The sequence below is a fragment of the Cryptomeria japonica genome, chromosome 3 (assembly GCF_030272615.1).
Source record: "Cryptomeria japonica chromosome 3, Sugi_1.0, whole genome shotgun sequence".
Taxonomy (NCBI): Eukaryota; Viridiplantae; Streptophyta; class Pinopsida; order Cupressales; family Cupressaceae; genus Cryptomeria; species Cryptomeria japonica.
Genome location: NC_081407.1, coordinates 56,532,487 through 56,556,617, shown reverse-complemented (window position 1 = coordinate 56,556,617; position 24,131 = coordinate 56,532,487). Strand labels below are relative to the sequence as shown.

Here is a 24,131-nt window from a genome sequence, read left to right as displayed (position 1 = left end):
TTTTACAAAAATGCAAGTGAAAGTGACTCTTGCAATTACAAAACTAATTTACATGTAACTTGTCAAAACAAAATTACAAGTACACAATTGAAACTATTCTATGTGTCTAAAGACATGACTCTTAACTACATCATCCTCTGTCTGGAAGGTCTTCATGCTACTACAAGATGTTGACAAAAGTATTTAGGATTAGTGAAGACATCTCAAACCGGAATGGGAATTTGCATCCTTAATTATCTTTGTGTCATTGGCCAAAAAAATTCAACCTTATTACAGCTTGAGGTAGTACTAGCTTTTCAAGAGGGAAGTTCTTTGCAATGCTGAAGTAAGAAGCATATATCTATCTTGAAAGCATTCTATCCTCTCAATCATTCATATCACTTATCCATCTCCTTCTACGACTCTATCATGTTGTTGTTCTTTCTTTGTATCATCCTCCAATCTTGGAATCTTCTTGCAAAATAAGGCTCATGCCTTCATTTGTTGATTTGGTAGGCCGTGTGTGCAAATGGGATTGGCATGAATGAGACAAAGGGGCTGCAAAAGTGAGATCAAAGCTCAATTTTGGGTCTTGGAAGGCTAACTACAAGTGTGTAAAAACAAAAGCATTAACTTGCAATTATGGAGAACAAACATGCAACTTCATATGTGAGATGGGAAAATAAAAGTTTGCACTTGCAATTGGATCCTAGAGACTCATTTTCAAGTGTTTTTTACTGCATTTTAGACCAATTTTAGGTTTTAGGAGGCTAAGTGCAAGTGAAAAAGTGAAGTTTAGAGGCAAATACTGATGCATACATGTAAATGGAAGTTTGAGACTGGATGAAAATGGGAAATGCATGAAGTGACCTTGTGGAAATCATCTTGAAATGGGGGAAAGTGATTGCAAGAAGTATGAGTTTGTCAAACCAAGTGAAAGACCATTTTGGGTACTTGCAGTCGAGTCTAGGAGACCCGATTGCAAGTATGCAGAAGGGGTAAAACAATGTGTTTTACTTGTAGTCGGGTCATGGGGACCCAACTACAACTAGATGTGACTTTTTCAAACGTATGAAACTCGATTGTTCATCTTTACAATGCGAATTCGAAAGAGGAAAGATATGCATATGATAAGTATGAAAGACACATCTTCAAATTTGACAACCTTTGCTTGAAAATATATCTTGCAACCTACTTTTAATGATTCAATTCAAAGCATATGTGAAAAATATGCCAAAGCATACTTGTGGTCAGCTCTATAAGACCCAAGTGCAAGTATGTTCGCATATTTGCACTTGTAATTGCAACAAAAAAACCCAATTATGAAAACAATATGTCACTTGTAGTCGGTCTATAAGACCTGACTACAAGTGAAAAAGTGAACTATGAGCACTTACAGTTTAGAAGATTGAACCCAATTTGGAACACTACGTTACTTGTACTTGGGTCTTTGATACCCTATTGCAAGTCTTTTGGTAATTGAAGACTTACAGCAAAACAGGAATGACCCGACTGATAGATGCAACGCATCAACACATTCTTGTGATGCCATAATATAACTTGTAATCAGGTCCTAGGGACCCGATTGCAAGTGAACAAGCTTCTTCAACTTTAAAATAATAAGAAAAAGATGACTTGTAATTAGGTCCCTAGGACCCGATTGCAAGTAAAAATCATTTACTTGCAATGTAATCATATAACTTTACACTTGCAATGATGGACATAAAACCCCCACTTGACTTGTAACAATGAACCAACTTATAATCAAGTCTTGGAGACCTGACTGCAAGTAAGTGCATTTCCTTGTAATGAGTTTACTTGAAATGACATCCAAAAGTTCCCCAACTTGCAGTGACTACTCTGAAACCTGAAATTGCACAAAAAATGGCCAAAATGAAGGCAAAAACTAACCAAAAATTTCACAGAGATGGAGGATAAGCTCATGATTGATTTACCATTAATAAATATAGACTTTCCACCTTGGGAAGTGTTCCTTAGAGCCTTAAAATCTCAAATTTAAAGCAAAAATCTTCTACTTGCAGTGACTGTTCTGAAACCCGAAATTGAAGAAAAATCTAGGAAAATGAAGGTCAAAACTCACCAAAACTTGGACAAAAATGAAAAATACATCCCCTAATTATTTGACAATAACAAATGTGAGTTTTTCACCTCGTAAAATGTACCTTGGAGAAGAAAACAACACATTTAAACCAAGATTTGGTAAGGGTTGTCAAATTTTTGAATTTTCAAAAATTGAGACAACACACCTAATCCTATCATATGCTTTATCAAAGTCCAATATAATGAGACAATTTTTGCAATTTTGTTGGCTTCATTCTATAGTTTCCCATGCCAATACCAAGTTGTCAAGAATAAATATTCCTACTATAAATCCAGTTTGCTTGGTCGTTATAATCTCTTGCAACATGTGCTTGATTCTTTTAGCAATAGCTTTGGCTATAAGATTGTAAGAGGTATTACAAAGAGTAATTGGCCTCCATACTAAAATGTTATTCTCATTTTTCTTTAGAAAACTAGTTGAATCATCCCTTGATTGATAAAGGACCCTTGTGATCCTTGTGATAGACATTATTTATAGACCTCATAGAAATCCTCTCTAATGAAATGCCACATTTTTTTATAAAACTTTGCATGTAACCCATCCATTCCATGAATTTTTTAATTAGCCATATCCCTCAAGGAAGCATCAAACTCTTCAAGAATGAGCATGTGATCAAGGTAGGTTTGCTGTTGACAATTAATCTAGTAAAAAAAGAATTGTCAAAAGGTTTTTTTTCAAGGGTACTCAAAATTCTCTATGGAATCAATCTCTTATTATTAGACATGTCAAATATAATTTATTTATTTTATAGTTATTTTTTAACATATTCCTTCTTACATACTTTGTCCAATTATAAAAAGGAAGAATAATAATGTCAATTCTATGTTCAAAATATTTGAATATAAATTTTAGATTGCTTATAAGTTTATCATCTATTTAGGAGAATGTACTCAATAAATTATCTTACTCTTTACATTTATCTCAGAGTTATTAATTTATATTTTATGTACTAATATTTTATTAATAAATAGGCATTGCATTTGGAATTGGAGAATCTGCAGAAAGGAATGACACAATCAGAAAAAACATATAAGTAAGAATTTTGAATTGATTAGATGATATTTTTTAATATTTATATTATAGATTTTGAATTCCAATATTTTATCATATTTAATAATAATTTTTTTTAATGATATAGACATATGATTGGTGAAGATTTGGAATTGCTAAATTTTAAGGAGTTACAATGTCTTGAAAAGAAAATTAAATTGAGTGTTAGGAAAATACACTCAAGAAAGGTAATTGATAACAATTTTTAAATTTATTTGAATATTCTATAAATTTTGTAGAATCTATTTTTAGCCCCTCATTTACTACTTATCAAAGTAATATGATCTTATATTAGTATTCCATGCACACCTCTTTGAACATTTTCTTTTGTCAAAAAGAATTATATTGAGAAAGACAATTTAATTGACTTATATTATTAGTCTCACAATACATTTAATTAATGTTACATTATCTTACGAAAATCATTTTATATGAATGTTGCAGGAGAAAATGCTGCTAGAGCATATTCGATCCCTAAAAGTGAAGGTAGCATAAAATTTCCCCTACGAATAGAATAATATGCTTTAATATTATTTTTTATTAGTGAATAAAGAAATATTCTATAGATCATATCTCAAAATCAATAGATAAAATATAATTATTAGCAATTTACAAAAAGGTCATATATATTTTCTATTAAGCATTAGATAGTTAAAAGAGAGAATATTTTGTATGTTTATTTTAAATTTTTTATCTGTCTCTTTAAAATTGAGATATAATATATAAGAAAAAATTAATAATTTATTTAATTAGTCTACTTAACATTTTTTTATAAGAGTAAAGGAGGGTTTTACAAGAGTCCAACAAAATTTTACCAAAAAAAGAACATCAATGATACCTGAAAGACAACAATAGATCATATCATGAAACAAGAAAATGATTGAAAAATAGTGGTAGACCACACCCAATGGACTACCCATCAGTGAAAAGAAAGGAAATTGAAATAGATTAAAATAGAAAAAATGTTGAGTCAGTGTAGTTTATATCCAAATTACTCTCGACAGATTTAAATATAGCCACCTAACTAACTCAATAAAAAATTCCATTATCAACATTACCTTTTATGATAATTTTCTTTAAATTACAAGAATTCAAGGGGGTATCACAACACTATCCTCCAAAAACTTCTTCCTTTTCTATTATATTTGGATAATAATATATGTTGAGTGCTATTCACTATATCTTTGGTCCACATTATGTTGTTTGTTCCAACTAATGGTGTTGAGATATCCTAAAAGTATGCCACTTTTTATGCTTAAAGAGCTCAAGGTTTTGGTCAACTTGGCAAAGGATCACCTCTACTAATATGATCATTTTTTTCTCATTAGGTTTTGCTAGACCTAGGTGGGTAACACTATGCTACCACTTAGTTGAGAACTGGTGAAAACACAAGTGATACTACACCAAATTGAATCTCATGTCATAAAAAGAGTATAAAAGGTTTGGAAATAGGATGTGCGACTCTTGTGGACTCTTAGGCTTCTATGATATGGAATAAATAAAAAATATATCGTAGCAAAATTTAACTATTTATAAGTTTTGTCTTTGTGGGAGGATGAACATGAGCCTTAGTGGGATTAACACTAGACTAGTACCCAGAGAAAAAGAGTCAAATGGTCAATAAGTATCCATTGCTTACACCAAATCACAATTTGATGGTTTTTACAGTAGTCACTGCCTTACAGTCATGCAACCTACTAAGGGCTTAGAACCTGAACATTCTCAATAATCCAATTGTATTGAGATGCACTCTTTATTTTGTTGTAGAAGTAATTCTTCCACTCCTTGACTATATGACAACTATAACAAGACAAAATGAAGGAAAACATGTAAGGAAAAAGATATAATCCTTAACTATATCTTTACCATGCTACACTAACACAATGTCAAATATACTCAAATTAAAGTATGTAATCATACAATAGAAATCATATGAGAATTAAAGACTCATAATTGTATTAAAGACTAGATAGTGTGGTTGTAGTGCATGGAAATACATAATTTGTAATTCTTAATTAAAAATAGAAGCTTCTATTCACATAACAACCCAACTATCCAATAATCTAATCCTTTGGATTGATTATAATACATACCTCTATAGATCAGGCCTAATTGATATGGGAAACTAAACTCAAAATACAAACCCTAAACTTGCTAGGGTTATGAGAAAAATTAGAATCAAACTAATCTCACACAATCTGATCATAGATATGTGGAAAATATCCTCTTCGTATAAAATGATGAATTTCATAGAATTCCTATAATGGAGATCAACACTTATCCTCACATTTCATCTTAGAGCTCAACTAAGGCACTCTATTAGACATACAATACCTTTGTATATTTTAAAGAACCATAGACATGAGAAAATTGAATCCACGAGATATAGAAGATAATAAATATCACCATTCTATGTTGGGTTTGATAAAATATGTTCGAAGAACTGGGATTCATTAAAAATGTCATTTGTTCTTAGTTGTAGCTACAAACAACTTGACCACCATGACTGTTGGAGAATATTTATTTTTTAAAAAAGTTATTCATTGCTCTTAATACTTTGTATACAATAGGACACTAGATAGGGCTCCAAATCTTACTATAATGGTGAAAAGTTCTTGAATGGTAATTGATAGCGAAACTCTCATCTCTCTTTGAGGGAAAGGGTAGTAAATTTGAATTTTGAAATGTGGAACAAAGCTTACAAAATTGAGTAATGTAAAATTGAAGGAAATAATGATTAAACAATTTAAACTTTGTTGGAGGAAGAGGATGACACAATTTCCAAAAATGAAAGGAAATTGAAATTTTAAAATTAGGGCCAAGGGAAGACCACTTAATTTTAAAATTAAAATTTTTATTATCAAGGCAGACTATAATTAGCCTCTTAATTTTAAAAATTTTCTTGAAATTTGAAATGTTAAATTTTGCAGGTATTTTCGATTCTAGAGGGCTCAAAAATCGATAAAATCAGCCAACCTTCCGGATTTAGGCTATTAAATATAGTCATCACAATCTCCCAAAATTTTGGGAAAAAAGTCGAAGACCGTGGCGGGAATGCACATGGTCCGACCAACTCTTTTCAAAATTTTCAGGGATGGATATTACGACGATTTTAAGGCTAACCCCCAAAAATTGGCAAATTTTACGATCTCTAGATGGGCGAAATGAAGGTGAAAATGTGAAAATAGGACCCTATCAGGATTGTGAAGAAAAAGAGGAATTGAATTGCAATTTTGAAAAGGGTCAAACCTAATGGATAGGGACACCTTGGAAAATGTTTAAAAATCTGAATTTAAATGAAATTGATTTGAAATTCAAATAAAATCCAATTAATTTTAAAAATTAGGGTTTGATGACCTAACCACTTAATTTTGAAATTTGATGGGAAAAAAGGGGGAAATTGAAAATTTGAATTGTAGGATTGAAGACAAATCTGAGAACAATTAGAAATTTGAAAATTAAATGGAAATCCAATTTTTGTACAAGTTCAATATGATTTTTGAAAATTAGGGTTTTGACAAGTAACCTCTTATTTTTGTAAATTGCAAATTGCAAATTGAACAAGAAAATGGGGAAATTGAATTTGACAAACAAAGCAATTTTCAGATCTAAGATAACCACAAGCAATTTTTACAAATCACAAGTTCAATTTTAAATTTAAAAACTAGGGTTTTGAATGATTTAACCATTAAGTTTGTAGAAAGTTGAAACTTGTAAATGAAGAATATGCAATTTTGTTCAAAGGAAAGCATGCAAGATGTCAGGTTCACTAAAATGTAATAGTGGAAAAATGATGAATGATAGATCAAGAAGGAAACTGTTAGGACCCGGAGGCAACTGAGAGGGGGGGGTGAATCAGTTGTCAATTAATTTCAACCCAAATATAACTTAACCAAACTTAATGCATAATACCCGTAGCTAAACTTAATGCCGGTTGACAGTTTAACAATTAATAACACCACCGGTAAAGTTTAATGCATGAGATAGAAAGACAAATAACATCCACAACACATAACATGGATATTTGTACATGGAAACCCTATAAGGGGAAAAACTATGGTGGGAAACCTTACCCACAATCAGATGATACTACTATAGATAGTATGTGTGTACAAATTGGGTTTGCACATGCAGAAAGGCCAACTGCCTAGAGCTCACTGCTCAGTCACAAAATGGGAGTCACACTGACTACAATTGGATGGTTAAATCCAATGATAATGTACTGCTCAGAATAACATCTTCATATGCTGAATTCAGTACCGGCTAAGCTTTGATTGTCTTCTTCATACCTTCCTTGAATCTTCAAATGATGTATGTGTGTATAGATCTTCTTATATTCACATATACCTTATTACAATCCTTTTCCACACCTTCTCTATTCTATATTAATCTCACAAATGAGATCTTATATATATACAAAAACCTAAGACCAAATGTGTAGGTCGGCTCACTAAGAATATTACAATTAAATCAATTACAAATGAATAAATATGCGATGCATCATGTCGGCTCAATGCATTTACAATAATAACCAATCAATAAAACATCTCCATAACATGCTGTGCTGATGTGGAATAGATAGCACTTGCCGGTCCGTAACCTAGACCTATTTGCCAGTAACAGGAAATATGTAAAACTCAATTAGACCAATAACCAAATCACCAAAACCAAGTGTCCAAACAATGTCTTCGACATAACCAAGTAATCTCCAAATGATAACAGATCATCCTCAGTGTCGGTGAACAATATAACTTGTCAGTGAACCAGATACTAGTGACTGTGTTGGCATTATAACAAACAATAAGAGATTGTTGGCATTTCAATAAGGATATTGAGAAGGTTGTTGATGATTATGGATATAACTGATTAAGGATGTTTTCTGTCTTAATATTATTATTTTGTCATTGATGTCAAGAAATTGATTTTCTAATTCAGTATGATGTTGCCATATCTTAAGAAGTATGATTTGATGAATATAAAGATGTCGGTAAAAGACACAGAAAGATTGTGATGAATAAGGGGAGAAATAAGTTATTCAATGGGCAACTATTACCGAGTTAGACAATGATGAGATCATGATGTTTAGATTGTTTTGATATCCTACATATGTTGTTGATTGTAAGGTTAATACTATACTATTGTTAGACCCAATATGGAATGCTAATGTACTGAGAGGGGAGGGGTGAATCAGTACTCCAAAAGTTCTCTTTAATAATAACCTTACTGTTATGCATAAACATAATAGTGCAATAATATAAAATAAAGTTAAAACAAATAGATAACAATCATACATGATTCACTCCATAACACATATATTTTGGTCACGCAAAAACTCTTGGTTAGAGAGAAAAATTGCGGTGGGGATGGCACCCACAACTTCTCTATTGCAATAATAAACATTGCTCAGTTAGAGCTACATTTAGCTATTTCTAATAGTTTACCCTGTTAGGAGTAACAAGATCTATTAGATCTACCTTAATAAAGGATTTCACAACACTATATAAATGCTGCACCTGGTTAGAGGATATACAATTTATAGACTTGGTTAGAGTCTTTTACCCTGTTAAAGGTATCTCTTACAACTTCAAAATATTACAATAGAATCATTACAAATATCTGCAACTTTACATCTGAAATGTTATAGCAAATTATATGTGCTTAGAATAAGATTACCTAGCTTGTAGCATACCTCGGTAACCCATATTGTAACTCGGTAAACCCTTTTGTTTACTCTGTTCTTCGACTATTCACTAATAACCTTCTCGGTGACCTCTTTGTGTCTCTGTAACAGTCTTCCTTCATGCATACACACATACACTCATACACATTCATCCATACTCATTTCTCTCTTCCCATGTTGTATAAATAGATCTCTTACAGCGGTGATCTAATTCATTGCTTCGATCTTACAAAAAGACTCCTCGAATGAATAACTAAACAAAATATTTCATTGGTTAGATTGACCTTGCAATCAAACATAATCTTCTAGTGCAATTTCCAATGTAAAAACGGTTAGATGTGCCTTGATCTTGTAACACGTTTTCATGTGCATGTCCAGGTTCAATGTATCTGGTAAAACATTTCACTTGGTGAATATCAACTCGGTGAGCTATCTTTACTGCTCGGTAGCCATGAAACAATACTCGATAAATAGCTCGGTGAATACTGCGTTCTGTGACTGCTTTCTTCTGTAACTGACTAGACTATTCATATTGACTTCTCTCTGTGTACCGACTGCATGATTCGGTAATACTAACTGACTAGTGTAATGCACAGCCAGGAAACCCCGAAGCGATTAAGCCAAAAGACTAGAATAGAGTGCAATAATTTTTATTTTTATTTTAAAGTTACACCACATTAAGATACAACAAGATAACAAAGATTCAGATTACATAGCGGAAGACATCAACTAACACCTAAAGAGTTTCCCGACGAGATTACTTAAATTTTGCAATTCACTTAACTCACACAATTAATCCAATAAGCTGATTATCATAATAACGAGATGATTCTTAATCAGGATAATTTCTTTCACAAGATGGAAACATTAATCACATGCAAAGATTCAACCATTAAGATCTATTCATAATCTTCATTCAAGCTTTTCATAAAAATACAAGCCATACATCTAATATTCTAACACACTAGAATTTCATCATAAACATATGAGATCTTTTCAAGCATACTTAATTTCCTTAACAACAACTGAATATATTCCATTACTCTAAGTTACATTCTTTCATATTCCAATTTATTGCATTTTAAAAGACGATTGCACACATGCATCTACGATAAATCTCATCTAAACCACTTATGCATTCGATCAAAATGGCATTTAAGAAAGGACTGAATATAAGCATTTCAAGTTAATTCCATCTTATCCACTTATACATTCTAACATAAGCTATTCATACATGATAAAGCTGAATAAAGGAAACATGAGAAAATAACATCACATAACACCATCATGATCTCGGAGTTCACCCCTAAAGGGCTACATCTCCGGGTCTGCTCAACTGCAAGACCCCTCTGATAATTAATAAAGTTAAGAATACAAGAGGTTACACCATTTACAATCATGCCATCAAGGCGAAATATAAACAATATACAAACGACCACATCGGTCAATAAATACATAATCGATCCTTGAAAAGGAAAGGATCCAGCTGAACGAAATCAAAGCTAAAACAAAAGTCCATGAGAGCATCCCCAAAACTGAGCCATCACCACCCAAGGTCTAATCATGAAACCAAGTACTCACAAGGGCATAGACAAAAGGACAACCCACAAAGGTACTCCTAATAGGACAAACGACAACACACTAGCGAACATAGGGACAAGTGTCATCACACAACCTGGTATGGTTACCATGGCAAGTTTTCATAGGTCCCGACCCCATACACTAGGATTACCCTGGCAACCTAATCCGAGCCTCCGGCCCATCCAAACCTCATGTGGACCCACACATCCTCTTGTGAAGACCAGGATGATGGATTGCCATTTTAGGCCTTCTCACAACATATCGAGCCTATGTTAGCACTCGTCCCATGTGTGAGGCACAATTATCTTACTTAGAGATTACATTCTAATCTACTGATAGGTTATCACTTATTAGACTCACTTTCGACGGGTTACCCAGCACCCACTTTGGGCACGACCCCCAAGTCAAAAGCCACTTTCCCATACGACACTAGACTATACTCAGACGAACTCAAAACCCAAGGAATGCACATGGTCAGACGAACGGAGTTCAAGAAGGGAGAAACAACCATCTGGTCAAACACGACTCAAAGATGTACACTTACTGATGGTACTCTAACTAGAGACCCGACCAACAATGGTCAACCACAATTCAACATTCGACACCCATACAAAGGATATGACCAAATGCAACACTACCACAAAACAACAGTCAACTCGGGACAGAGGATTGAAACAGGTACCCCCAAGTCAATCCATACGATAGGGACCTATCAAACAAAGCACGACTTGCCATTTCATAATCAAAAGCGAATACAGAAATTAAACTTGCAAAGGCAATATTCAGCAGATACAATCTTTTCCGAATTGATCTAAACATTAAAAGTCGATCAAGTTTTCCTACAGGATCTATAAGAGATTGCAGTTATCTACTTCATTTAGGTACAGGTTGTTCTTGGTTTTCTAACTCTCTAAGGCTCAAAGCATCGAACAGACATATTAAGCCATAATGAGTTCTTAAACCAAATTCATATTAATAAAACTCAGACAACCATTAATCAATTAAATAAGATATTTAATCTCCAATAAAAACATCATTGACATACTGGTTCAAAACCAACCTCTACAGTTTCATATTTTCCAAGCCCAGTTGCTCTATACGGATCACGGAAATATAAATATATAAGGGAATCCAAAATTAACTGTTAATTAATGAGTATATTTGTTATTCCACGATAAATAAAATATACACAATTAACGACTAATAGTGTACAATAACCCAGTTAATTATTAGTTAATATATAATTATTAATCTTTATTAATAAAATATATTTTACTAATAATTAATGCATTGCACAAATTTCAAATTAAATATCGATTAGTTTATATACATATATTAATTTCCATTAATAATATATATATAATAATCATTAATAAAAATTGAAAACTTTATTTTAAAAAAAATACTTTTAATTTAACAAATTTATTTATTTATTAAAAAAAATAATAAAAAAACATGAAAAACTTAATTTTTAAAACCCCAAGGGCAGATCCACGTGGGGGCCACGTGGGCTTCTCCCACGCGGGCCTCCCTTTCCCCACAGGAAGGGCTGGGGAGACCATGACGTGGTCTCCACCCAGCCTAGGCTGCATGGAGAGCTCGGCATGGCCTCACCGCAGGCTCTCCCCATGGTTTGGGGAAGCCTTGGCTCTCCCCAACCATGGGTCGAGGCCTTGGCATTTGCCGTTCCTCCCCAAATCCGCCATTAACCTTCTCAAATGCAACGTGTTAAATTTCGATTAATATTATATATTTTTTTAAAATTTGCTATTAGAATTTCATACACAGCAAAGAAAACACAGTCTCACAGAGACTGAAATAAATAATTTTTTTTTTTTATATACTCCCATTGAAATTTAAAATACCCAGATCAGGAAAGGGGAAAATTTCTCCAAAACCAACAGCATATTGGCTAAATAAGATTGATCTTCACAAATTTAACATCTAATCTGCCAAACCCCCAACTAAATTTCAAATTTTATTTATTTTAAATCATTCTTAGCAAACCAGAAGTTGATTTGAAAACAAAGAATGAAATCAAAGAGGGATAATTTCAAGATCTTATTCCCATTCTACTCCAATAATCAATCAAACCGATTTTTCAATAACAAATTCACTTCTTTCAACCAGAATAGTAAATTCTTTTGGCAACAAGAACACAATTTAGAATCCTACCTTCATACACAATCCTGGTAGAGATTTACTGAAGAGCCCAACCTGCAAGCTCAAGAATTCCTCCTCCTTCCAGAATCCCCAAAATTCAATCCCAAAAACTTTCTCCAACAAAATATTTTCCAAAAATTCCCAAAAATATTCGGTTATAAGGAAGAGTTGACCAAAATTCCATTTTTGGAATTAAAATTTTTATTTAAAAATAATTCTCAAAAATAATTCTTTTCTAACTATTACAATAAATTAAATTGCTTTCCAATTCAGAATCGATTTTCTCATTTAATTCAATTTAACCTTTCTAATCTCAAAAGCCAACAGAATACAATTAAATCTATTGCAATTAAATACAAAACTTTCTTTTTCAACAGCATATACAAAATGCATTTATTATTCAAAATCACCCATTTAATTGAACTTACTCCCAATTTAAGGCGAGCAATCCAATATCAACGATAATCGCATAACGAAATCCCGATTAATTTAGTCCATTAATCTTCAATGCACAAACACATATATAATCAAAATAATTACTAAGGACTAATTAATCAATTTAACCATACACACCAAGCATGCAAACGGAGAAGGTCAACCAAACAGACGACTCGCAAACCCGAACAAAAAGGGATTACCGACGACGACTGACGATGCTCACCTGAGCACGACTAGGGTCAACTAGGGTCTTACGACCACCTAACCCAACTCTAAGGATTAAAGAGGTACACTCAAACCTGCAATTCCAGGTGAAGACGAACCTCGCACTCATGCAGCATTGTACCTGAAATCTCCTGCAACCAAGAGTCATACATGCATACATATATAAAATTTAATGAAAGCATTAGCCTGATATTAATACCACGAAATAGGAACACTAAACAACTTGCATACAACTAGTGTGGGACCCACATCAACAGCTATGCGTTAAATCAAACATTTGACTATAATCATTATATTAAGATACACTAACCAAGAATAAACCAAGATTAGAAATTGATTAGGGCAGGGGTACTACAACTAGAATATATAGTATGACTTTGATTATAAAACTAATGGCAATTTGATAAGTAGTAACAATCTCCCCTTTTGACATTAGTTGAGATGTTTGACAAAAACTACTTTCAAAATCATAACTCAAAAACTATATACTTGCAAAATGACTACACTTGGAAATATATACAATAGTCAATGAAATAGTATATGCAAATATACCCCCTTTATCATTATTCTATACATAACTCTGAATTTTGCTGCTCGGTTCAGTTCTGTGCTTGAGTGCTCTGAATGCTCTGTATAATCTGCCCGATATACTCCCCTTGTATACAATACTCAAAACTGTGTTACCAAAACTGTATCACTCTCAAAATATAGAATTACTCCCCCTTTGTCGGGTATTACTTTCCTCTATGTAGTATCATAATATTACTCCCCCTTTTTGACAAACATCAAAAAATTAATTTGCATCTAGAGGTGGTAACTGATCAAAAATAGACTTATACTTGGTCCGGGCATCGGTGAGGGCGACTGAGAGTGAATCCTTTACACTTTCCATTAAGGAATTTTGTGCTTGAATATCAGCTAAGAGTGATATTAAGCCATCAAGAGTGCTTCCCTCTTGAGTAGTTGATAGGAATGTAGCTCTGTTGATCTGTTCCTGTACTAATGAGAGATGAGGAAGGAATAATGTCTGAAGGGTCATTATGTCCATCCTGATTTTATGCTCTTCATTCCTGAGCTCTAACTGTTGAGCCATGAGTTGTTGAAGCGTTGTATAAAAATGTTGAACTGAATTAGGCTCGGTGGTCAACTTAGTTGAGAGATCAGTGATCTCTTTCTCAATTGCATCAGTTTTATTTTTGACATCTTTAATGAATAAGGAAAATGTACACAGTTTCTAGAATAAATAAAGAATATGCTTGAGTTGAGGGGACAACTCAACAATGAATTTGACAAGTTTTACCTTGCCAATAGCAATGGATTTCTATACTTCCTCTATCATTTTAGCAGTAAGCTCTTTATCCTTGAGCTTGCTTAAGTACTCAGATGCATCACCTCTAGATGTTTCAATCTGATTTAGGAGTTCATCCAATTGAATATGGATGGCTGCATCAGTTGACACTATTGCTGAAGGTAGGATTTCCGATAGTAGTGTCCTAACCTTCTGAAGTACTTTATTCTTCTTTTGTATGGCTAGTTGCTTCTCCTGTTCGGCCTTTGCTTTGTATAGTTCACCGAATTCAGTGAGTGCTTGCCCTTTCAATTTGGAGATGTCTACATTGGGCAACACTATCGGTTTAGACAAGTCAAATTTGTAACTATGCTTTCTCACCTTCCTTTCTTTTCCTTTGGTTGGTGGCACTAAAACAAGTGCTTGAGAGGCTTGCTGACCCTCGGTAGGTTGCTCGGTAGATGCAACTGTTGAAAATATTCAGGACTAACCAAGTTACTGAGAGGGGAGGGGTGAATCAGTAACTCTTAAAACTTTTAACTCATTTCTGTACTTGCATATATTAAACCATTCATTCATTTAATCTACTGCATGCATGAAAATATAATCACATAACACATAACACAAAGATTTGGTGACCCAGAAACCTTCCAAATAGAAAGCAAAACTAGGGTGGGGATGGTACCCACAAAACTTTGGTACTGCAGTAAAAGTTGGCCGGTTAAGGCTTATAATGATCACTTCTGATGATCTGCCCTGTTAGAAGCAAATTTGGACTGCTAGGTCCACCTTGTTAGAGGATTTACAAACATACAATGAAGTATGCACTCGGTTAAGAGATTTACATAAGACTGTTAAGTCTACCCGGTTAAAGGATTTACAAGCTGATTCAACTGTTAGGATGAAACAGTAGATCTTGACTTACAACTTTATTGCTGATAAGATCCTTTGAGTATTTGATCTCCTTCTGAGATAGATATGTCGATTCTGCTCCTTTACTGACTCTGCGAAAATGTTCTGATCTGCTGCCTTAATGCAGTTTCTGCTCTGCTCTTTCTAATTTCGCATATTCATACATCTTACATACATTTACACATTACAGATTACAGATGGTATAATACATCACATATATATACCGTCCATAATTACATTTACATTTCATAAAGTCGGCCTCATACAAATTAATAACATAAACTCATTCTTAAGTCGGCCTTACATAGGTGAACAAAATATTACTGAGTCGGTAGATACTCGGTTCCTCAAGCTGGCTCGGTGATCTTCTGATACACGGCATCCACTACAGTACTCGGCATTGTCATGCTCTCGGTAAGAGTAGAAGCTCGGTCCATACTAGTCCCGAAGTGTAGCTTGGAACTCGGTAGCTGTGGTGACTCGGTAGATATAGTGTCACTTGGTAACCACTGGTAACTCGGTAAGAACTGACTTCTCGGTTACTGCTGTTTGTCTCATATGCTCGGTAATAGTCTTACTGCTCGGTATGAACTGTTTAATCGGTAAGCTTTATCGAATGCTCGATATAGGCTGTGGACTGAGTGATGAGCTCGGTAAGCATTCAAAATCGAATAAGTGTTTTCACTAAGTGTTATTCACTAATGACAAATATATCATTATTCCAACAGCAACACTTTGGTCAGTTCCTGTAGCCGTTGTAGTGTCCTTGGGTGGCTCGGTGCTAGGGGTCTCTGTTGTAAAATTTGCAATGCTTGTCTGTGCTTGAGACGTCTGATCTTTGGTTGTATCATCTGCTGCTTCAGATTTGGTACCTTCGGTGCCTTGATCTGTGTCCTTGGGAGCTTAGATTGAGACAAGTGGCTTCACCGGTGGATAAGGCTGAACTTGTTCTAAGACAGATTCACTAGAGACAAGTTTTGCATAGGTAGTGCCTTCAATCATTTCCTGCTCCGGTGCTGCTTCTTCCATTACATCTTCATCAATTTGAATAGTGTCAACCGGGTCTGGACCTTGCTCGGTGACATCTGGATCTTGCTCGGTGACATCAACAATTTCAATTTGAGATTGTTCACTGACATCCTTTTGTTTGAAGATCTCTTGCCACTTGGCTTTTGTCTCATTCTCCACATCAATGTATAGCCCATTCATCAATTTTAAGGCTCTCTGTTTGACAAGAAATTTAGAATTGTATGTGGTCAAATGCTCCGTGATTTCTGCTACGGACATATCAGGAAATAGATGGACTAGACTTCTTTCTCTTATTTGTCTCTCTGAGTCCATTGCATATTTCCAATTGTTATCAATATGTAAGTATAGTTCACTTGGAAGTGACTTTGTTAGTTCTAATTGAGCTAGTCAAAACTTCAGAAGTGTACAGATGACAGCTTCTTCAATCTGTCGCTTCTCATCATTATTCCTAGTCTCATACTTAACATATCTAAATCCTGCAAATCCACCGTATTCTTTAAGATTGGCACAAAAATTTTCAACACTGTGAATATTTATCTTTTTGTTTTTCACAATCTAGAATTTATTTGCATCATCAGACTCTGTATCACTCGACTCTTTTGCCAAAATGAGTCTCCGAGTAGATTTCTTATAGGCCTTGGTTACCTTTGGTGCAGTAACACTCTTTTTCTTCTTACTCGGTGATGCAGTTGATGCTCTAGTGTTGGGTCTCTTTGTTGGTGGGGTCGGTAGGGCCTTTGAGATGTTCAGTTTCTTTCTTTTCAGAACTTTACCCTTAGGCAACTCTGTGCTTAATGTTATTGCTACCTCTTGAGCTTCTGATTCCTCTTCGGTAATGGCAAGATTGCCTTTGACAGGTGTAGAGGAGGATTCTTCTCCGAATTTCTCAGATAAAACCTTTATCATTTTTGTAGCTTTTCTTGTAGCCTTAGGTACTACAATGCTCATTTTTACTTTCTCCTTCACCTCTTCATAGGTTCCATACCTTAGTTCAGTTGCATGCCTTGGCAATGATAAATAGGCATCAATTTGTTGGTGTGTAATATCATAATCAATCTCATAACCCATTGGTTGTAACGATTGAGTCCTCGGTTCAACAACATTTACATAACAATAATCAATGTCAACCTCAAAACATATATTGTCCTTGTATTTTTCTACCAGTTGTGGTGGAATCTTGTACCTGTTGTGCATTTTCTCTTGGAACTTGCTAAAGTAATCATCCATGATATCATTAAATTTATCACCTAACTTCTTGATGAAGTCATTGATCTGATGGGTGATAGGTCGGTGTAACTACCATACTACTTTACCGATTGAGGGAAAGAACTTCTCAAAGTAGAAAAACATACATTCAAGTAGTGAACCAAACTTTAGTGTATTTACCGAGTTGTTCTTCTTCGGCTCCCTTATTGTGTTCAGGTTCTCAAACAAGTTCTTCAGTAGCACTTCACACAAGTCTACTTTCATTCCCTTCTTCACTATTTTGTAGGCCAAGTCAACTGCAGGACATGGTACACTATTTTCCCTTGCAGATTGGAAGAAACAGTAACCAATTACTCTAATTGCAAACTTGAGTTCTACATCAGTGACATTATTCAATTTCAGTCCTTGGTAATCAGATTCTACTCCAGTTAGACTGATTAGCTCTTTTTGTGATATCATTTTCTATGCTCGTGCATGATCATAGATGGGATACCCGGTGATCAGGTGAATGACTTCCTTAGTGATCTTAAACGGTTGCTCCTATAGCCACATGAAATCATCATGTACTCTACTCAAGACAAACTTAACCCACTGGGGTTTGAACACACGGGGATAGACTAGGGCTTCAGTTAATCCCTTGATTTTGATATGCTCAAATTTGCTATCCAGTTTGCCATCAGTGCAAAGTTCATCATATGTGTCACTAATCTCGACATGACTGAGTTCCTCAACACAGCATTTGGTGAAGAATCTAACATCTTCTACTAACAAGATTCGATTCGGGATGAGTGAAAATGCAGTTTTATCATCCGGTTCAGAGGCAACTTTGGGAGTTAAAGAATATTTCAGCAAGGGCTTCTCCACATTTTTGACAACTACGGGGTCTTGGATCTTGGGCACCATTGTAGGTTTTGGGTAAGATTTGACAAATTATCCTTAGGGTTTACAAACGACTGACGCTTCACACTCGGTGGACAATAGAAATTTGACTAGATCGGAAACCAGCTAAATAGTGAATAGATTTGATGTAAATACCTCAAAATTCGCTCTGAATGAAGTTTGATCACTTTGATTTGCTCTGCTCTGCTTCTCGAAAACTTGGTGAATGAAAATGACTGCGAAAACACTTTTAAGTACTCAAAAATACCTTATCGAGCTCCGTGCAAGCTAGGTCAAGACATTAAATGCACTTGGTTCACTTTTTATTGATTGACTCCTTTTTGTGTTTTAACCGAGTAACCAACTTTCCTTTATTAACCAACTTGACAGGTTTCCTGTATACACCGACTTGACAGGTTTCCTATATAGTATATAAACTGACTAATTGCATCTTAACTATGCAGATTTTGAATTTTGTACATAATAGAATAGGAACTGTTATGATTTAACCTTTAGAGAATGCAGTCCCTTCATACCTTTTCTTGACTAATTTTAAATAGGTGCACCTAACTCGGTAGGTAAGGTGCTTTCTTCATCTGACATAATTTCCTTCTTTTTCCAAATCATCTTGAATTTTTCTTTTATCTCTTTAGTGTCTCTTCTAGGTTGATCTCTGCAATCTCCAGCTAAATGTCCAACTTTGTGACAATGAAAACATGTCATACCAAGATTTCTCCTTGATCTTCGGTTGTTCATTCCAAACCTTATAAAACAGTTGGCACTAATATGTCCATATCTTCCACAACATCCACACCATATCCTTGTCTTGTAATCCCATGGTACTACTGCATAGTGTCGGTAAGGATCTATGTGAGATCGGTAACCTCTAGTGTTTGCTCGGTGTGGATACCGCATGTAGTTCTTTTGCTTAGACCAGCACTTCTTGGTACTATGTCCATATCTATTGCAGTTTCTATAAAACCCTTTGAATTTTGCCTTCTGATAGTTGTTAACAGACTTTGTCCTACATTGATTAGATGTGTGACCATATTTATTGCAATTGTAACAATATCCATTGGGCTTAGTGATATTCGGTTACTTACCTTTTCTGATCTGGCATATGTTGGCAGTATGACCTTGATTTCCACAGTAGTAGCAAATAGACTTCTTCCTTTTGATGTGATTCCTATTTCCAGCTTGCTTTGATGATTCTCCTCTCTCGGTAGTATGAATTCCTTTCTCGGTTGATTCTTTTCTTTTGTAACCGAGTCCTCCATCTTTGTAGGGTCTTCTTGTATTCTGTTGTTCATCCAACATCTTTGATGCTGCATAATTTTTCTCCAATGTTTCTTTCGATTTCTTCTCTATTTCAAGTTCACCAGTCAACCTTGATACTTGAAGTTTCAATGATTGATTTTCATCATTCTTTAGAATTGCTTCATGATGTGCATAACCTAGTTGATCTGTCATATTTTGTTGAATACAAGTTAACCTTATGATTTCATCATCCTTATTAGATACTAGAGCTTCAAGTTGTTGTTTCTCCCTTTGCAGATCCCTTGCTTTATCCTCAGCTATCCTTAATGCATCTAGATTTTCAGTCATCTGTGTAATGAAATGTTCATGTTCTCTTTTCATTGCTTTTAGTTGATCAGCCAATGCTTTGTTCTTTTCTTTCAACATTCCAATCATTTCTTCAGTCTCTTCAGATATACTGTTCTCAGATGATGTCTTGATTTGTTCCACTAGCTCTTGAGAATCTTGCAAGTCATCAGATAATCTTCTCCTTACATTCAGAGATTTTTGCATTTGCCTCTACATGTCTGCAATCACTTGATTTGCATTATCTAGCTCTTTTTGTAGATACACAATCCTCCAAGATTGTTTGTAGCCTTCCATTGATAAGATCTTTCTCTTTAGGTAGTTAAACCCTTTTCCAAGATTCAAGCTCTGATACGAATTGTTAGGCCCAATATGGAAAGCTAATGTACTGAGAGGGAAGGGGTGAATCAGTACTCCAAAACTTTTCTTTAATAATAACCTTACTGTTATGCATAAACAGAATAGTGTAGTAACATAAAATAAAGTTAAAATAAATAGATAACAATCATACATGATTCACTCCATAACACATATATTTTGGTCACGCAGAAACTCTTGGTTAGAGAGAAAAACTGTGGTGGGGATGGCACCCACAACTTCACTACTGCAATAATAAAGATTGCTCGGTTAGAGCTACATTTAGCTATTTCTGATAGCTTACCCTGTTAGGAGTAACAAGATCTATTAGATCTACCTTACTAAAGGATTTCACAACACTATATAAATGCTGCACCTGGTTAGAGGATTTACAATTTATAGACTTGGTTAGAGTCTTTTACCTTGTTAAAGGTATCTCTTACAACTTCAAAATATTACAATAGAATCATTACAAATATCTGCAACTTTACATCTGAAATGTTATAGCAGATTCTATGTGCTCAAAATAAGATTACCTAGCTTGCAGCATACCTCGGTAACCCATATTGTAACTTGGTAAACCCTTCTATTTACTCTATTCTTCGACTGTTCACTGATAACCTTCTCGGTGACCTCTTTGTGTCTCTGTAACAGTCTTCCTTCATGCATACATACACATACACTCATACACATTCATCCATACTCATTTCTCTCTTCCCATGCTGTATAAATAGATCTCTTACAATGGTGATCTAATTCATTGCTTCGATCTTACAAAAAGATTCCTCGAATGAATAACTAGAGAAAATATTTCATTGGTTAGATTGACCTTCCAATCAAACATAATCTTCTAGTGCAATTTCCAATGTAAAAATGGTTAGATGTGCCTCGATCTTGTAACACGTTTTCATGTGCATGTCCAAGTTCAATGTATCTGGTAAAACGTTTCACTCGGTGAATATCAACTCGGTGAGTTATCTTTACTGCTCAGTAGCCATGAAACAATACTCGGTAAACAGCTCGGTGAATATTGCGTTCTGTGACTACTTTCTTCTGTAACCGACTAGATTGTTCATACTGACTTCTCTGTGTGTACCGACTGCATGATTCAGTAATACTAACCGACTAGAATATATAGTATGACTTTGATTATAAAACTAATGGCAATTTGATAAGTAGTAACAACTATGTTACTGAGCAAAGAACCTAGTCGGTAAACCCTAAGGTTATCGCTATAGGTTAATGAAGGCGGAATGTCTACCGAGTGAAGTTTAGTATTTACCGAGTTGCAACCGAGCTGTAACAGAATGCATTAAATGATTAAAAGCATTATTTAATGAAGGAAGCTGATGAGTTGGAATTGATTAAATGTTTGGTATGTCGTGCATGAAGTTTGTTAAGGATCTATGGTAAAGGAAGATCGGCAGGAAGATCTACAACTCAGATTGAACCGCAATACCTTAGCACAAGTTCCAAGAAATGTATGCAAGTTCCAAGGTGAGGTAAAATGTTTTCAGATCAAAGGATACATTGAACCTGGTCAAGTTTAAAGATCTGATGGCTATGATTGATCATGGGATATGTGATCAAGGAGATTAAGCGGTTAGCAAATTGTTTATAAATAAAGAACTATTGATAAACAATGCATGCAGGCAAGTGTAAGTTCAAGGATGCTACATAGTGATTACCGAGCACAGAAGCTTGAAGACCTGTTTGATTAACAGAGTATAGAGCCCAGTAGAGGGACAAGATAAGTCCTATGACTAGATTGTATTGAGCAAATAAAAATCTGCTTTAGCATTTTTGATGTGAAGTTGCAGATATATTTTATTACTGTTATTTTATAAAGTGATAGAAAATCTCTTAACCGAGTGGAATTAACAGTCTTATTTGTAAAACCCTCTAGCAAGGTGACATTCTGATTGAGTGTTTGAAACCCTTTAACAAGGTCACTTCTAATAAGGTGAAGATCCTAACAAATCTGAGGGAAATCCCTTAACCGGGTCACATCTAGCAATGTGTTTGTAATCTTTAACAGGATTTGCTTTTAACCGAGCATACTCTAGAAGATTATATTTCTTAGTGGGTCTGAAATCCCACAGTGGTTTTTCCCTATTTGAGTTTCCACGTTAAATCTGGTGTTATGAGTGTTATGATGTTTATATGCTTATGAGTTTGCATGTTTAGCAGTTTTGGTTATATTGTTGAAGTATATGTTACCGAGGTTGAATCTGTTATTTTTATGAAAGATTAAGTTTGTATGATTCACCTCCCCCTCTCATCTTGTTAGCTTGGCATCTGTACTTAACAATTAGTATTAGAATTATCAGACTGTGCATAAGTCACTGAATATGCCGATGAACATAACCAAAGATCTTCAGTGCTAATAAGTGTTCACAAGTGTTGATAGGTGTTGACATCAATAACAAAACCAAAGCAACACATCCATAATACCAACAATCTCCCCCTTTGGCATTGATGGTAACACAAGATGGAAAAACCATCTAAGTGCCAAAGCAGAAATGCCAAAAACCAAAAACCAACAATCTCCCAAAAGAGATCAATTACCAGAAATCAAAATACATAATATATCTCCCCCTAGGAATAATCTCTCCCCAAAAGATAATGTGTTTTTCCATAGATATCTCTCCCCCTTTGACATCAAATGTCAAAGCAATACAAAACCAAATACAATTTATTCATAGAACTTATTACAAATACCAATTGTTATAACCAAATTTATCCAACTACCCCCCTGAGAAGTAGCACTCCTTCATCAAAGCTGGAAAAAGATTTCTCTGTTAGTTCCTGTTAGTCTGATACCATGCTCCAACTATCCAAGTCTCTACCGGTAAGGGTATAACCCCAAGCTGTTCTGTAAGATATTCAAAAGTTTCCTTAGGCAAAGGCTTACTAAAGAAATCTGCAATCTGCTATTTAGTATTCACATAAACCAATTTCACTTCTTTTGCGTCAACATTCTCTTTCAGAAAATTGAATTTGATAGAAACATGTTTAGTTTTAGAGTGAAATATTGGATTATTTTATATATCAATTGCTTCCATATTATCACAGTAAATGATTATAGGTTCTTTGCATTTTACCTTTATGTCCTTCAACATTTGCTTAATCCATAATACCTGAGTACAATTAGTTGTTGCTGTAACATATTCTGATTTTGCTATTGATAATGATGTACAACTTTATTTCTTGCTCAACCATGAAAACAATTTGCTACCAAGAAAGAATGTTCCGCCGGTGGTGCTCTTTCTGTCATCTACATCTCCTACCATATTTGCATCTTTGTATGCACATAAATCAAAATTTTAATGTTTAGGATACCATAAACCCAGATTTGTTTTGCCTTGTAGATACTAGAAAATCCTTTTCACTGTTGATTCATGATTTTCCTTAGGATTACTCTGAAATATTGAAACAATATATATTGCATTCATAATATCAGGTCTTGTTTGTGTCAAATACAGTAAATCTCCAATCATAGATTTATATCATGTCAGATTAACATGTGTTGATTCATCCTTCAATAATAGCTTATCAGTTGTAGTCATAGAAGTACTTACAGGTTTAGAGTTTTCCATACCAAATTTCTTTAGAAGTTC

At 34.5% G+C, this 24,131-nt stretch overlaps 1 protein-coding gene across 1 annotated transcript in view; it reads left to right on the top strand.

The window, feature by feature from the left end:
* Positions 1-3,063: 3,063 nt before the first annotated feature.
* LOC131032837 (MADS-box transcription factor 14) overlaps positions 3,064-24,131 on the top strand; it is a 96,695-nt gene continuing 75,627 nt past the window's right edge. The window contains exons 1-3 of the mRNA XM_057963897.1: positions 3,064-3,134; positions 3,240-3,339; positions 3,596-3,637. Coding sequence (XP_057819880.1) covers positions 3,109-3,134; positions 3,240-3,339; positions 3,596-3,637 — 168 coding nt within the window. The 5' untranslated portion in view covers positions 3,064-3,108. The remainder of the gene's footprint in view (positions 3,135-3,239; positions 3,340-3,595; positions 3,638-24,131) is intronic.